At 43.3% G+C, this 17,444-nt stretch overlaps 1 protein-coding gene across 2 annotated transcripts in view; it reads left to right on the forward strand.

Annotated features, from left to right (window-relative positions):
* Positions 1 to 17,444, forward strand: part of cdk18 (cyclin dependent kinase 18) — a 66,980-nt gene that overhangs the window by 20,736 nt on the left and 28,800 nt on the right. Inside the window, exons 2-3 of one of the 2 annotated variants that reach the window (XM_017714800.2) lie at positions 13,575 to 13,658; positions 15,779 to 15,915. In XM_017714800.2, coding sequence (XP_017570289.1) covers positions 15,798 to 15,915 — 118 coding nt within the window. In that variant the 5' untranslated portion in view covers positions 13,575 to 13,658; positions 15,779 to 15,797. The remainder of the gene's footprint in view (positions 1 to 13,574; positions 13,659 to 15,778; positions 15,916 to 17,444) is intronic. The other variant, XM_017714798.2, reaches the window with a different exon arrangement.

Raw genomic sequence — 17,444 nt, forward strand, 5'->3', positions numbered from 1 at the left:
AACAGTATAATTTCTCTATTATTATTATTATTACTTTTAATCTGAACATTTCCATTTTAAGCTCATGTTAATCTTAATGATTCAGCCATTGAAATCAATGTTTTCATTTGAGAAAAAACCTTTAAATTCGGAAAAAATCTAATGAGTTGTATGAAGAGTCTACAGACCAGTACTGTTTAAGGTAAGATTCGGGACCACTTGAGCACTCAAAGGACCATTTGCATGCTTAAGTTGTTCTCTGCATGCTGAAGTGGTTCTTCAGATTGACAGACAATTTGTTGCTTAGCATCAAAAAGGGTTCTTCAGTGTTACGAGATTGACGTCTTAATAATAGTAAACCCTTTTTGGTGCTATATAGAACCATTTTAAGAAATGCTCTGTATATAGAACCATGTACAACACATTCCCCATTAATCTGAAGAACCATTTACGCATGCAAATTCTTTAATGTTCATGGTTCTGTATAGAACCACTATCTTTACTAATGAACCGACTGACAGACTGAGGTAAGACAGCTGGGCCACTGACTGACTGAAGGACTGACTGAAACCAATGTTCAGTATTATGCATTGCTGTAATTACATCCTTATAAACATGTATGTAAACGACTTTGCTAGGTCATGCTTCTGAAGAAAACCTAATTCCATCTTAGCCAGGGAGCAGTGAGTGAGCTGACATTTAAATGTAATGTTTTCACAGTTCTTGTTGCCACATAATGTGAAATGTACTAAGATTCATATAATGTGGCGACATGAACTGACCAAAAGTGTAAATATTAGTTCACGCATTGCTTTCCGCTCTCTCCCTACAGTGTAATGCTGGGATCAGAGTACACAATACTTTTGTTTTTCTGATGGTCACTATGTCAAATTAGACAATCATAATGATAATGTCATAAATTCTTGCCTTGCTTTGATTGGGAGACTGGCTACATGCTTCATGCTGACCAATCATCAATCATGTCCTTGCGCCAGTTCATAGATCATCATTTGTCTTCCAAAAACATAAAAGAAAAGAAGATAAAAGCAGTTGTGGACAGTATGTGCTGTCTGCCCTTCAAAGAAACCTTGAGATATCGAATGTGTTTAAGGGTCAATTGTACATTAAGTAGCTACAAGCTACCAAGTGAACAGAAAGTCTGGAGCAGGAAAACATGACTAGGTTTGGAATTGTATTCTCCTGTAAATGAAGATACAAAGATATGTTTTGATATCAGGGGGTCTCAAAATGACTAGAACTGAAAATCATACCACTTTCTCTTCTCTATATTTACACATCGCTGTTGTTGGAAGGGGCGGCACGGTGGCGCGGTGGGTAGCGCTGTCACCTCACAGCAAGGGGTCTGGGTTCGATTCCCCGGCCGGGTGACCGGGGTCCTCTCTGTGTGGAGTTTGTATGTTCTTCCCGTGTCTGTGTGGGTTTCCTCCAGGTTCTCTGGTTTCCTCCCACAGTCCAAAGACATGCAGTCAGGCCAATTGTACATGCTACGTTACCTGTGTGTGTGTGTGTATACACACGTGTCTGTCTGCCCTGCAATGGACTGGCGACCTGTCCTGCCTCCCTCCCCTGAGGGAGAAGCGGCTTAGACAATGTATGTATGTTGTTGGAAGATAAACTCATATCTCCCATATGGTAACTCTCCCGGAGAAGGAAAAAATCCACTTTACTTTTAATGTAATTCAGTGAAACCAGACTTCTCAGGTCTCGGAGGAAACCTGTGCTGCCTTTACCTTCCCAGCATTGATAGCATCATGTGACTGGACAGTCCTAACTAGCGGGTGAAATTGAAGATGACTAAACTGGGGAGAAAATTGGGTAAAAAACTCTAAACTAATAATGTTAAATACAGCGATTTTCTTCCGACAGCAGCGATGAGTGCACCACAGAGCACTCCGTCATCCTATTGGTCAAAGTCAAGGAACACATTAGGAGTCAAGCTAGGCAGGAAAACACAAAAAACTCAGATTTTTCCTTTTTTCCATAGATTCCTAGACGCCACATCACTGTTCTTTGAATATGTTACACCACAACGCCCATTCCCCATTCCCAACACCCACATTCGGGCCCATTGCAAGGAAATTTTTCAGTAAGATTGTGTCAAGGTCTGGCTGAATTTGTGTAGTCTGATCCTGGAAGAATGCCTTCAGTAATTCATCCATCTTCTGTGAGCTGGGGAACATAAAGGTGGAAGATATTAATATAAGCCAACAACATGTGGCTCTGGAGCTGCATGAGGCCCTTTTACTGCCCAGTTGCGGCTCCACAGCTGAATCAGATCAGTAGGTAATAATAAAATAATCCTCCTTTACAGTAAAATAAAGCTCTGCTGATCCTTCAACACAGTTTTAACAATAAAAGGTCTTAAACGCTGGAGTTAATGTAGCCTATATCTGCTAATTTCCCTTTTAAGATCAGCGCACAGATTGATGGTCACCATAGCAACACAGACAACTAACGAAAAGGCAAAAAAGACAAATTCAAGATGGCCATTGATAATTTGGAGAGATTTCTAATCACTCCAGCTGGTTTCCTGATACGTTTAATCTGCAACAAGAAACAGTCAGATGCTTGATTCTCGTTTACCAGCTTCTTGTTCAAACAGTCCCTTTCCACCTTTAATGGTGCAATGGTACATTCTGGCGCTTCGGGCACCATTTAAGGTGGAATGAAAAGTTCAAATAAGAAGCTGGTGAACGGGAAGGGATTCTGGATTTGTAAAAGGTCAAACGTTCAGAGACATTTTACAAGAAATTATTCCACTTTTCCTGCTGGAGATGCGAGAAAAGCGGCTACAGCTGAGCCAAAGCTTAAAGCAGAGCAAAGTAAGCCTGAGTTTTCGTCAGTCGTGGGCTGGAGGTGAGGGAACCAGCCCTGTGACCGGAAGGTTGCTGGTTTGATCCCCTCGGCTGACAGTCCATGACTGAAGTGCCATGGATAGGGCTGCCCACTGCTCCGGGCAAGTGTGCTCACTGCCCCCTAGTGTGTGTGTTCACTAGTGTGCATGTATGTGGATGTTTGACTGCACGGATGGGTTAAATGCAGAGGTCTAATTACACAGTGACAAGGTGATCTGCTTTTTATTGAATGGACAAAATGGATCTTCTTACCAGTCGGGTTGCCGACCTCTGGCTTATGTCATGGCTATAATCTATAATGTCATGTCACAATATACATGTAATGAACAGTATCAGTGCACCATCTCACACAGGCTTCTTTTTCAGGGAAACAGCCTCTCCCTGGTCATTTGGATAATTTGATTGCTTTTGACTCTCACTGTGTATCTGTTCCTGCCCAGAGGTCAGTGGTCTGTGCAGTTAGGGGGGGGTTTGATTTTTTCCTGAAATAAGCAGCCTGAACTTAATTAGAAAGTGGTGGGTCAAATGCCCAGTCGCCCCTGTCGCCCAAATCACTTGCGAAACGAAAAATCTCATTTGCATTGGATGAAACACACGAGCCGGTAAATGAATGGATCTTGATAGGAGTCAACTGCACACTGACGTTATCAGTGAAAAACACAGCTGTTGCCAGTGGGGTCAGGCCTTTTGCATTTTCATAGACCAGTGGCTTTCAAACTGAGCATCGTGATCCACTGCATAGTGGAATTACTATACAGTTAATAAGTGAGAATTATGGCTAAGGACATGAGATTACAGTAAACACTCTACCGAGGCATTCGGAACAGACAGAAGAGAGGTCTGCGCACATGCTGCTAAACAGACCTTCTAATTCTTTTTCAAGTGTTCTTACAACCGTCTGTTTGGCAGTAGTTTGATTTTTTTCTAGTTATATTTGAAATATACTGCCAGAATAATGTTACCAGCTGCCTAACTGGTAAATAAGGGTTGTGAATGGCAGTGAACATGAGATTGTCTTACTGGATGTTGAGCCTAATGTAAGAAACTGTTACATGGCCTTTTTTTTTTACATGAGTTTTGTATTTGGGCCTAAAAAGTTCAAGATTTTTTATGTAAACAACCTTGAAAAACTGATTATTTCCTTCTCTGTTTTCTTTCGTTTCTTTTTCTTTTACTGTATTTGCACTTTTCTTGTCATTGACCTCCATTTCATGGATTACTCTTATATTCTTCTTTATTTTCTACTAGACCTGCCAGTCTATCACTAACCGAATGCACTGCACCTCCCTTTCATACGGATGTACATGAAAACAGGCCCTTGACTCAAGACTAAAGAATATGAACCTGGGTTAGACTGGAAATCCAGCTCATAATGTTCTTCGACAATGCCTAACTAAAGTTACTAGAATGACTAGTGAAAGTTTTAAGAGGTGCGTAAAACCTAGTTACGTTCACTGTTTCATGTACTGTAAGTAAGCATTTGAGTTGTGCCAAACAAGCTTCACTTCATATGCTGAGAGGCAATGGGTGTAAAAAAGAAGTTCCTTTGCAGCTCGAGCTCAGTAGAGGCTTAAGTGTTAGAGGCTTATTGATCACTGTTTTATTTCATCACAAACAGCAATTACTTAGAAGTTCACATAACATTAGGCTCTAAAACAATTGCGTGCGAACCTGGCCCTGAAGATCTACCACCCTGGAGAGCTGAGATCCAAAACGCCTGGCTCTAATGTTCAGAAGCCTTTATGACTTGGAGCAGACTTAAATTATAGATAACCTTCTCAGCGTTCTTGATCCAGGAGTTTGTCTCATTATGCAGTGTTTCTTACTTATCCAGCTAACTTTGAGCTTAGTTAGATCTAAGGCACATACTCCACCACCCGCAAGACAATAGTACACTAATAATTCAGAAGTTAGGGGCCCTTAATGGAGCTTTAAAGGCAGAACCGGCACTGTCCACTACCTTTGCCTTGCCATGAAACACATACATTACAGATTTTGCCATTAGCCAATACTAAACACCTATATCAGCGCTGATATGGTATCGGAATAGCTGCAACTCTGTCCAGGACTTTCCGATGCTGAACACTAAAAAATCATGGCATTCTCAAGTTATCTGGGCTAAAAGCTGAACACAGACACATTCACCCCTACGAATTTCCAGTGTCACCCAGTTTCTGTGAAATACTAATACAAGATAAGCTGTTAGATGAAGTGACAGATATTAAAATGGCAAACAACATTTAAAAAAGATAAATAGTCAAATGCATGTTCGTTTGTTTGGCTTTAGATATCGAGGAATTTAATATGTAACATTGAAATAACTCGCCAAGTCATCAATCATGAAGAAGACTTATGTTTGTCTCTTGGTTATTTATAAGTTATTTCATGATTTCAGTGGACTTTGCACCATTAGGTCAGCAGTGGAATTCCCAACCAATCCGACAATAAAAAAACATCACTAAACAAAGATTGGAAAAGATTTACACCTTGAACTCACTTCTGTATCACTGCTCTTATCTTGGTGAGCGAAAGTCCAGGCAGACTGGACTGTCTATCTTTGGGAGGCCTAGCGGGAAAAAAGGGACGTGCAAACTGTTACAAACTGAAAACCAGAGGTCTCTAATAGGCGGACCGCGGTCCGAGACCAGACCCAGACACTGTCCTATGCGGACCTGGACCTATAAACAATAAACTATGGAGGATTATTTCATTTTGACGGGGTAATCCTATTTTAATCGGCAGAGTTTTTCTAGCCTTTATGGTAGCTTTAGCGGCTGGAGACTTACTGACCAATCACATGCGGTGTAAATATCACACATGATGCTACTCGGTCAATCAGATCTGTGCGTTACAATGGGCACTGAGACTCGAGTGAGTGAGGTACACACAGGGGAGGGACGAGGAGAGAAACAGCAGTCAGAGAAGAAAGTGAGTCAGATTATTTTCCAAGCCGTGCTCTAAAAAGAGAAAACTGACAGTAAATGTTGTTGAAATCTGACTGAACTGGACTTTATTTGATCTGATATTCAGCTGTCGACTGTATGAGATGTTGATATTCCTACTCGGCTACTTCAGTTTATAGTATACGGCACTGAATCATGATGCAAGTTAGACATTATGATGTTCTGGACCTTTGCTTCAGGAAATTCTCTCTAACTGGACCTTATTGAATTTTAATGAATTACTCCTGCTTTATTTGATATTATGCATTTGAGCACTCGTTTGCAAACGCCAGTCTGTAGTATGTTAGAAAGCAATTAACTACAAAAGACCATTCGTTTCTTCCTGTCTAGTCCACAGGTTTGAACTACATGGCGTGTCAGCCATCAAGACTCATGTCTGGGAGGCTGGAGTACCTTTTGCACCAAACCGTGCGCCATTTCTTCCACAGGAGACGAACAACTGCACATCACACTGTTTCTCTTCAGGGGTCTCCCTGCGTGCTGGCCGGCTTGGACAAAGACTAGCACTTGAGCAACTGCTGTACTGAATTAACCGAGCCCCTGGATCTCAGGGCATCAATAAAACTGAAAATAAAACGGAGGGTGTGGTGGAGTTGTATACACACTCCCTGCAGGACACAGGGGCCACCCTGCTGGAAGGCACAGCCACGATCGGTGGAGGCAAATGTCGTGCCCGTACCTAATTGTCAGCCAAATGGACTTATAGCTTCCAGCTTCAGAGGACATCTGTCCATAAAATACTTTCTGTGGCGAAGCCTCTTGGAAAAAGGCTCAAGGGATGGCAACAGCCGAGCCAAATGGAACCATTCAAAAGAAAGAAAGGCTTTTGTGTCAGGGGCGGCTCACGTAATTAGGCGTCCTAAAGAGCATCCAAACAAGCTGAGCAGTCGAGTCGTGATACCTGGGTGTCATGGTGTTAATTCGGTCGAATTCCTGTCCTTTCGAAGTCTCTCCCCAGTCTTTGAAAAATGGTTGCTTTGTGTCAGCGATGCCGCAACCCAGTGCGAGAGATTTTTTTGGAGATGCAGCGAAGCTGTTTAACAGCCACGCTGGGGTGAAGGGGGTCAAACAGACATCAGACACAATCTGCTCCCTCTCACGACTCAGAGAGAGGGATTTAATGAGCAGAGCCATCCGAAATCTCCATACTGCTTTCGTCTCAAACTTTGATCAACAGAGCTTAAGTGGAGAAAAAAAAAACAAAAAAACAAAAAAACCCACAAACGACTCTGAAACGTCAGCGCGGAAAAGCAGCTTGAGACATCACTGTTGCACCATCAAGGGCTTCCCGGTGCCAAACTGTGGGTTTTCCCTGCCGCAGCCCTGGGCCAAGCTGGGCTGGCAGCAGAAGGAGAGCAGATGCCATTTGATGATGGCAAGCCAGAGATATGGCGGGGTGGGTGAGTGGGGGGGGCACTGAGGGAGGCAGCCAGGCGCTGTCAGAGAGATCAGAATCATCTCATTATTTTTCCCACTCCTTTTCATGCGCCGTGTCGTGTTACCAATCAACGCGGCCGCGTCCCGCTGCGTGTTGGGCCCAGAGCTTGTGAAGTAAACAGCCCCGGTACGGCTGTAGTTTTGGTGAAGTTTTGGGTTTGGCTCCCATTGAAGCCAGAAAGTCTTTGCCCTGCGCACAGGGTTTCTTTTTTGCCGCCCGCGTGGACGCCTCCTGCATGGATGTCGGCCCTTTGGCCGGGGGAACAATGCCCCACTATGCTCTTTGCTCCGTGCTGAGCCGGATCTGTAGTCAGTAAACAAGACAAATGGGCCGCATCCTGATTTGGAACGCATTCCTGGCAATGAGCAATTAAGCCGCTTTGGAGAAAAAAGGAGAGAAGAATAAAATCAGAGCCCATAAAACCTGCCCTCTTTTCTCCTCTCACCTTCGGCAAAAGGACAAGGTCTGTTTTTTTCAGTTCACATTTCTTTTTTCAGACTTCTTTTTGATGCCGATGCCAAGCGCACACCTAGAGATTAAACGCTCCCCAACGCCTTTATGCATCTTTGGCCACATTAATGTGATCTTTGATCTGAGCGGCTAGCCAGAGGAGATGGAAATAGGTAGGCAGCAGCAGGGGCCTTTTCAGTGCAGGGGAAAAGAAGCACAGCTGTGTTTGGACCCAGAGGACTTCCTCTGTCTCCTCTCTCTCTCTCTCTCTCTCTCTCTCTCTCTCTCTCTCTCCCCCTGCCACATTTATAGGTCAGTACCTCATTATCGTAGACCAATGTTTGTGCTACACCAACAGTGGAAGCCTAAATTTAGCTTTTCATTACCTACTGATTGCTGATCTGTTCGAGGGTAGGACGTCGCCGCTCAGCACTGAGCACTGCATTACTGTTGAATATACAAAAATGTGGCATGTTTGAGGAAATGAAAGAGGCTCTCCTACAGACGATGTAGTGAGAGGCGAAGATAGGGATGCGGCGATTGAATGCGTCTCTCATTGCTTTGGCAGTCCTCACAAACACCCACCCTGAGAGAAAAACACCGTCCGACGGTGAATATAAATGTGGCGTTCTGTTTCGCTCAGCAAATTTTCTTCTCATCTCTTTGCAATTATTGTTCATGAGGCGGTGCCTCAGAAAAATGCTTAGCAAATGCTTGGATGCAGCTTTCCTGTTCACTCGCAATTGGTTAAAGCAGAATTCCATCAATTTTTTAAAAGGTTCTGGATAATCCAGCCCTTGAGATGTAAACAAAGGCCCAATCCCCAGTCTTCTTTTTACCCCTACACCGTGTTTCTGAGTGTCACCCTAACCCCTTGGAACTGAGTTACAAGGGGTAGTGGTTGAAATCTTGTCCATTGAAATGGGACCCTCAAAAAAAAAAAAAAAAAAATCACTTCATTAACAGCTACTAGCGCTGCACTGTAGGTGAACTGACCGCTGCTGGGCTTTAGTTACATTTAGGGCATCAATTATTTATTTATTCTTTGGTGATTTGAAACTGAAGCTATTCAGCAGATACTTTTCCTGTTCCACCTTAAATGGTGCAGCAGTTACATTCTGGTGGCTCCAGGACTGCAGAACTATTTTAGAATGCGCTTTTTTAGGCTTGTTATGACCAGAATACAGTAAAATGAGATTGAACTAAGATAAAACAGTGGTTATTGTAATTTTTTAACAGAGAAAATTCTCACGTCTGTGGTCTCTTGTTCAGCCGTCTTGCTGGTTTTTCTTTTTTCCTCTGTGTTTGGAGTCCCTGAAAAACCTCCGTTTGGAGGGCCACGTAGCCCCAACACTTCACCCTACACCTCAATCTCAGCGAAAATTGGGACACCCTAAACCTAGTCGTGAACGTGCCAAACAGAGGGCTAAAGGCTCAGTGGTAGGGGCGAGAGGTGAAATGGGATTGGGCCAAAGTCATTCAGAGTGGTTTGATTTGAAGAGGTTCATTTTAGAGAAACTTCCAGGCTCAGATTTCTTTGAAGTGGTGGTGATAGGAACCAGGGTCACCATGTCAACAACACACATATGGCCAACGTATTTACTACCCAAAGTCAACATTATATATAAGGCTGATGGCAAAATAGTGGAAAATCTGACCTAATAGGTCTTGTAAATGGATTAGAAATGGATTAAAATGCATTTTAAGCCAAAACTTCATCACAAAGCCATCATAGAGCAACCTGTCAGACATCAACGTATTCATAATCATTTGGTGTGATATCTTTCAGTGAGGGAGCATGACATTAACCTCTTCAGAGGTCTGGTTCTTATCACCACCACTGCGACCAGCTCTGACGCTGAAGTTTCTCTAGAATGGAGCATTTTACGGGGACCTGCTGGTGATAAAATTTATAAATAAAAATAATGCATTAACGCATGGGAACGACTTCCTAATGCGTGGCCACAACGTAGTAAGGCATGGGAATGAGATGATTAAGTCGTGGCCACGCATTAGGATCTCGTTCCCACACTTTACTAAGTCATTGCCACGACTTAATTATCTCGTTCCCATGTTTTACTGAGTCTTGGCCACGCAGTATTTTTGTCATTCTCTGTAGAATTTCTCACCATGACTTCGTTTACAGTTCAGCTTTTTAAATTGTGTTATTAACAATTCTAACTATATTTTGAAAAATCGGTGGAGTAGCAGCTTAAATGGCCAGGGCCCAAAGTTTTATTACACGCTTTTATAACCCGGATATCAAGCATAGCTCAGCCAGTTTGCACCGAAGTTCCTGAATAAGGATTGGTGTGTAATAGGCCTGAGATTTTATGGGTTAATAGGCTTTTTTAGGCACTTAGTGAAAAGCAGTCCAGTGAAAATGGGAACACTGTCGTGTATCTCATCGCTGATAACAGCGCTGGGCCCATACCCTCATAATGCTCCACATCGCTCCATTAAGAGCTGAATCAGAGAGCAGGCAGACGCATCAGCAGTTCAAGAGGGATGGTTCACATTACACTTGCTTAAGAGATTATGAGCGATATGCACAAAGTAGGCAGAGTTTGTGTGAATCTAGATTTAATCACTCGGTGAATTGCACGCAGTTCCCCTCTTTGCAAATCCTGTGATGCTGTTGCAGAAGGAGAGATTTAACACAGAGAGTAATTTCATCACCATTCATTCAATGTACTGTTCCAGACACCAGTGTTCTTGGCATCGATAACGGAATTTCCTAGATGGCTCTGAAACGACACATGGTCTTGTGTGAGGAGATGGTCTGTCTACGTCTCATGCACAAGTTATTCTTGGATTACTTTTCGGATTTGCTGGCTTTGCGACATCTTATTCGGCTAATGCTCAGTCTCTGGAGCCCAGCCTCTCCGTTTGTCTCGAATCAAGGCGTCCCAGTCATCCTCCATATGCCACCAGTCCACTGTGCTCACAACAAGCCTTATTAATAGATCTCCCTGTCATTGAAAAGTCATCTCCCTCAAGGCGCCACGCGCAGCGTGCTCGCTGAGTCACTTTGCCTCCGTTGCCTCGTACCCGTCTGGAGGCGCTCATATGGGAAGATGTAGAAGTACGCCTCGCTTCTATTTTGAGCTGCCGTGATCCTGCTGTAATTGAAGGCTTTTGCGGCCGACAAATGCAAAGGCCAAAGAGGGGGGAGGGCCGCCACACGGATCATTGCTGGACCTTAACACTCCACAGGCTCCACGTCCTCTTCAGGGACATTCGTCATCGAAGACTGATAGCAAGACTTAGGAAAATCACGTAAATGTAAGGCGTAGTCATGAAGTCGGACTTCTTTCTTTATCAATATCAAGATAAAATGACATTTTTTTCATCATGTTGGACAATATTATACATATACTATACACCAATCAGGTATAACCTGTTGGGTGGATATTTTTGGTTGGTGGACTATTCTCAGTCCAGCAGCGACACTGAGGTGTTTAAAAACTCCAGCAGCACTGCTGTGTCTGATCCACTCAGAGCAGCACCACACACTACCACCATGTTAGTGTTACTGCAGTGCTGAGAATCATCCACCACCTGCTCTGTGAGGGTCCATGGGGGTCCTGACCACTGAAGAACAGGGTAACAGGGTATCAGAGAAACAGATGGACTACAGTCTGTAACTGTAGAACTACAGAGTGCAGCTATACAGTAAGTGGAGCTGATAAAGTGGACAGTGAGCGTAGAAACAAGGAGGTGGTCATGATGTTCTGCCTGATCAGTGTATATAAATATATATATAGTTTCAGACTTGGACATATAAAGCTGTCTTCCTCGTCTGATTCAGCCAACGTGCTTTCAGCGCTCCTACGACTTTAGGTAGCCCCAGTAGAGTTTGCATGTAATGACACTTGTGCACTGACAAGTAGGATAAGACTCGTGGGTGGGATGGGATATTCATTGCTGTCAGCCTTAAAGTACAGGAGTAGACTATCAGGCAGGCTTTCTCACAGAATGAAGGCAAATCCATAGAAGGTTAAAGTTCCTTGTATAAGTTAATGCTTATATAGAGTTTCAGTAAAGTGCAGAGGTCAGAGGCCATCCTCCACGTCCAGGCAAAGACGTCAGAACTTTATCATATTGGCCATACAATGAACTGTGCAAAACCATAGGTTTATTTAATTTACAGAGAAAACAACCCTTAAATGCTAAGTTAACCAGCTTTCAGCCTCAGGAAAAAAGACAGGAAACATATATTTTGTGAGCAGATACACAATAATCCTCTGGATATGATTTCAGTAGTGAATTACGCTTCAATATCGGGGCGGCACTGTGCCGTGGTAGTTAGCGCTGTCGCCTCACAGCGAGGAGGGTCTGGGTTCGATTCCCCAGCCGGGTGGCCGGGGTCTTCTCTGTGTGGAGTTTGCATGTTCTCCCTGTGTCTGTGTGGGTTTCCTCTAGGTTCTCCGGTTTCCTCCCACGGTCCAAAGACATGCAGTCAGGCCAATTGGACATGTTAAATTGCCCCTGGGTGTGAGTGACTGTGTCTGTCTGTCTGCCCTGTGATGGACTGGTAACCTGTCCAGGGTGTATCCTGCCCTCTGCCCAATGACTGCTGGGACAGGCTCCAGCGACCCTGAGGGAGCAGCGGCTTAGAATATGTGTGTGTGTGTGTGTGTGTGTGTGTGTGTGTGTGTGTGTGTGTGTGTGTGTGTGTGTGTGTGTGTGTGTGTGCGCGCATTTATTTGCATTTGTGATTATATTTTTTTCATTTGTATGCTGTTTGAATATTTATTTCAGCAAGGATTGAAATGCATTTGAAATATATTTCAAATGTTTAAAAACATTTTTTTCCCATTTGTGACAGGAACCTATATACTGGCATTCCTATGATGAGGTTTCAGAGAGAAATGACGGCCTCATAAGACTAGAATTACGCTGTTGTCAGAAGAAAACCCCATAACCCCCATTTTTGATGTTTGGCAGTTTTTGACATAATATTAAAATACCTGTTCTCCTTTACATTGTGTGTAAATTTCATGAGGAATGGACTAAAAGAAACGGAAAGACGTCTGGTTCCATTGACTTCCATTAAAAGTAAAATGGGTTTTTTTCTTCTCCTGTAAAGTTACAGTTTTGGAGATACAAGGTTGTGTCTTCCAACAACAGCGATAAGATAAGATAAGATAAGATAAGATAAGATAAGATAAGATAAGATAAGATAAGATAAGATAAGATAACACAAAGAAAGTAGGAGAGAGAGACGGAAGCCGAGATTTCGGAAGAGAGCGATTACACAGCATTGTTGTGCTTTTTTCCTTTCAGGCAGTAATTGGAGGAAGAAGTAATTTGAAGCAAGAGTTATGCCACATACTTTACTGCAGTTATGTGACACTAATTGGCAATAAAGGGCATTGCCGTCGCTTCCTGGTTTGAATTCGGAATAATTACTTAAGCAGACAGCGTGGCTCGTGCTCAGAATTAAACAGACAGTATGGAGACCCTTAGCAACCAGGCAGCCTCCCGCTGCTCAGCAACATGCTATTTGACCACCACTGAGCTTCTTGCTGTACAGCGCTATGCAGTCCTCACCCTCAGATCTTTCTCTTCCCACTTTGTTCTATAATACTTCATACTAATAATGTTTGCTGTCTGGTGTCGACCATAGGAGGATGGGTTCCCCTTCTGAGTCTTGGTTCCTCTCAAGGTTTCTTCCTCTTTTAGGGAGTTTTTCCTCGCCACCGTTGCCGCTGGCTTGCTCATGGGGGCTCGGACCCGGATTTTCTTTCTTCTTTTCTCTTCTCTCTGTAATGCTGATTGTTCTGTAAAGCTGCTTTGTGACAACACCTGTTGTAAAAAGCGCTATATAAATAAATTTTGCTTGCTTGCTTGCTTGCTATTCAGGAGTGAAAAGAGAAAGAAGGGGAAGAGGAGGTGGAACACTGAGCGACTCCTCTCATATCGTGTACCCGCCTCTCTGCAGCAGAGGTATAATGTCTGTCTGACCTCTAGTATTATTGTATGCTGATGGATAGCCTGCTTTATTGATGACTAACACCACTTTGACCAGCACCGAGGCTTGACCACCTGCTAGACACAGCTCACGAAGCTCCTTCTCCATCCTTTTAGTAAAGTAAATTTTTCACACCTTCTCCAAAATAAGTCGGTTCCCTGTTAATTTTGCTAGCATTCAGTTCAAGAACCTCTCAGATTTAAGACCAGGGCCCATCAGCAGGCCCAATGTGTTATTACGCACCTCCATAAACTAAGAATAACTCAATTGGTTTGCAGTGAAGGCCCTGTAGTTACTGAATAATAAGCCTGGGTTTTTAATGGGTTAATGTAAGGCGATGGTGTCCAACCCTGTTCCTGGAGAGCTATGTTTAGTTCCGACTCATGTCCAGTAAGTTGTCCCGCCCTGATTCAGCCAAACAAGGACTTGGGAAGAGGTTGATTAGCTGGAGGAGGTGTGGCACATTGTGGAATTGTGGTTGGAGCTGGGAAAGGTAGGCCTCCACGACCAGGGTTGGAGACCACTGATTTCGGTTATCCTCCTAGAAGTCATAGTCTTGGTGAAACTGGAATATCAAGCCCATGTGCAAGAAATTTTAGCACAGATTTCCAAAAAGTCTAAATCCTTTTGCTTCTCCATAAAGCTTTAAAATATGCACCAGTTTCTTGTTTACACTTCCAACACTGCTGTCCTTCACTGCCGTTCTGTAAAGGCATGTCAGTGCAAAGTCATATCAGTCTATCAAGCCAATGGCTTCTCTTGTCTGCCTTTATTAGAGAGAACCAGATCCCTTCACCATATTAGCCATAACCCCTTCAATGCCCACTGGGGGGCCCAAAGTTTTCTACACGGATCTATAACCCAAGAAGAGCTCTGCCCTTTTGCACTGAAGTCCCTGTAGTTACTGAATAATAACCCTCAGTACAGAGGTGTTAAACTCAACCACGAACAGGGCCGTGCTAAAAAAATCTCAACAAGTCTGCCGGCCGGCTGTGTTTTTATTTCAGTTTTACTTAAAATTTTGCCCCGAAGTGACTTTTCCAAGTCATTATTCAAAAATGAATCTAAATAAAAATAAATTATACTTTTTTTTAAGCTACCTATTTGCTTGAACTGGACACCAGGCATCTTTTCTTTTTGTGTAACTGCTGGCAGAATGTGCTGTAGTGCATGCTGGGGATTGTAGTGCATCTCAGGGTAAAACGGGCTAATAAGTACACACACACACACACACACACACACACACACACACACACACACACACACACACACACACAAAATGTACACATTTTCCAAGACACGCTTCATGCGGGGGTATGATGGCGGGGGGGGGGGTCTTGGAGCCTATCCCAACGGTCATCATTGGGCGGAAGGCAAGATACACCCTGGACAGTCCATCACAGTCCAATTTCGGGACTGTGTCACTTGGCCTGCAGGCCTTGTGTTTGACACAGGGGCCTTAGTATGTAATAAGGGGTTTAGAGGGTAAGATGTCACAGCTCCTACTCACAAACACCTCCTATAGAATTGGGATGCCTTCTGGAGGGGATGTCATTGCTCATAATATTTATTATGCAGTTTGTTTCTTGTTTTCATTGCTTTTCGACTTTTTCTTACTTGCATATTGCTGCCGTCGGAAGAAAACCTCATATCTCCAAAATAGTAACTTAACAGGAGAAGGAAAAAAACCTACTTTACTTTTAATGTAAATCAATGGAACCAGAATTTTTTCCAAGTCATTTTGGGCCGTTTCTTTTGGTCCGTTCTTAACGAAACTTACACACAATATAAAGGGCAGCAGGTTTTTTCATACTGTGTCAAAAACTGAAAAACGACAAAAATGGATGCGCAAGGTTTTCTTACGACAGCAGCGATACACTTCCCAAAAAAGATCCTTCTCCATCCTGGTGAAAATGTCCACTGAAGTATAACGGGACCTTTTCTCTCTATACTGTTGAATTTACAGTGAACCTGCTAGAAAGGACTGTGTACAGTGAAACGTAGACATGAACAGTGTTTATAATACACGAGAGATGCCACTGCGCCGTCCGTGCAGGAACCACAGTACCTTAAAGCTCTTCTCTCATGTTCTCAGGACCTTGTGGTTTGGCGAAATGAACAAAATGAAGAACTTCAAGCGCCGCTTCTCACTATCCGTGCCAAGAACAGAGACGATAGAGGAGAATGAGTTCACAGAGCAGATAAATCAGCTCAACATTCAACGGAACGAGGGTAAGAGCGCTAACTACTAATCTCAACACCACTGGGGCTGGAACTTCAATCCCTAAACATGCTGTTTTGGTGGCCTAATCCCACTGCTTTCTTCTCTGTTTGCATAGCCTGGTTAGTCAAAGATCACACGTTCCTCCTCCATTTGAACAGAAACCTCAGTTCTAATCTCTAATATTACTAATGGCCCATTTAATTACGGCCCAGCTTACAGCTTGCAGTCACTGTTCTGATCCTTTCGAAAAGGTTAGAAAGGTTTCTGGATTTAATATGTAGCAGTTGATCTGGACCGTGGGCTTGTGCTGTCGATCGTTTGAGGCTCGAGACGCTCTTCTCGCTCTATTTGTAATGGAGAGGAGATCAGAGGAAGTGGGCTTAAGCCAGTTTAGTCATCGTTTGGAGAGATGGAAAAGTGCAGCAGAGGAGGAACTCGTGCTGATGCTGAGCTGGCGTTTTGGCCAGTCTCGGTAGACACGAGGGGTCAGAGCTGTTCTGGAGGAAATGATAAGGGAACAAACGCTTGACCCCGCAGAAGCAGGACGCCTCCCGCCTCCCCTCACCAAATCATCCCTCTGTCAACCTGGGGGCAAGGTCCATTGCCTCAGTGTCTGCATGATTAATGCAGGGGTAATAGTCCAGTCTCGTGGTGCCATCTGCTTGTGCCATCTGAGTCAGTCAGCAGTAAATAAAATTATTTTAAAGGATGGACAGCCTCTATTGTATGAATGGGACTATCTTCTGCTAGTGAAATCATTTGTTGCATTCAGACTGTTAAAGTTTTTAATCATTCTCTTTCATGACTGGTTGAAACCATTAGGAACAGACTAGCTATGTTTACATGCAGCCTGGCAGCAAGTTAGTAATCCAACTCATAGGTCAATCGGAATAGTCTAGTCTGATTGAGGCCAATCGGAATACAAGTTCTATCTGATCCTGTAAATAATCTGTTAAATAGAAGAATATAGAATAGTCATGTAAACGCCTGTGTTTGATTCCGTAGCAACAGAGGAGAATTCCCACTCTATAATGTCTTTTGGGTTTCTCAAACACTAGAGGGCGCTCCGGAGTGAGTCCAAAATGAATGGGTTAAGATGGAGCGCTTGAGGAAAATCATAGTTTATAAATGCTTAAACATTCTTAAGATAAAACAATGCAATCATTTCCTGAACACAGAGCAGAACAACATTTTAACGCCGCTGTTATACTTTTAACACTCCTGAAATCGAGTTATAGGAGTTTAAAATGCCGCCTCATGCACGTCAATGACCTCAGTGAGCGCGAACAGCCCAGCTGCTCTGGTCACTGCAATGTGTTGTACTGACCAAAAAAAGAAAACATAATTAAAATTAAATAGGAATTAAATAACATTAAAGGTTCTGGGCGAGTGATTAGACACAGTTTTAAGTTTTAATTTTTAGCTGCTTTACTCCCATTTATTGAAGACTTGCTTGTGGGCACCCTCTGGCAATTTGCAGTCAGGTTTTTGATATATAACGGGGGAAATAGGAAGTGGCCGGTCTCCTTATAAACCG

The sequence above is a fragment of the Pygocentrus nattereri genome, chromosome 21 (assembly GCF_015220715.1).
Source record: "Pygocentrus nattereri isolate fPygNat1 chromosome 21, fPygNat1.pri, whole genome shotgun sequence".
NCBI classification, from domain to species: domain Eukaryota; kingdom Metazoa; phylum Chordata; class Actinopteri; order Characiformes; family Serrasalmidae; genus Pygocentrus; species Pygocentrus nattereri.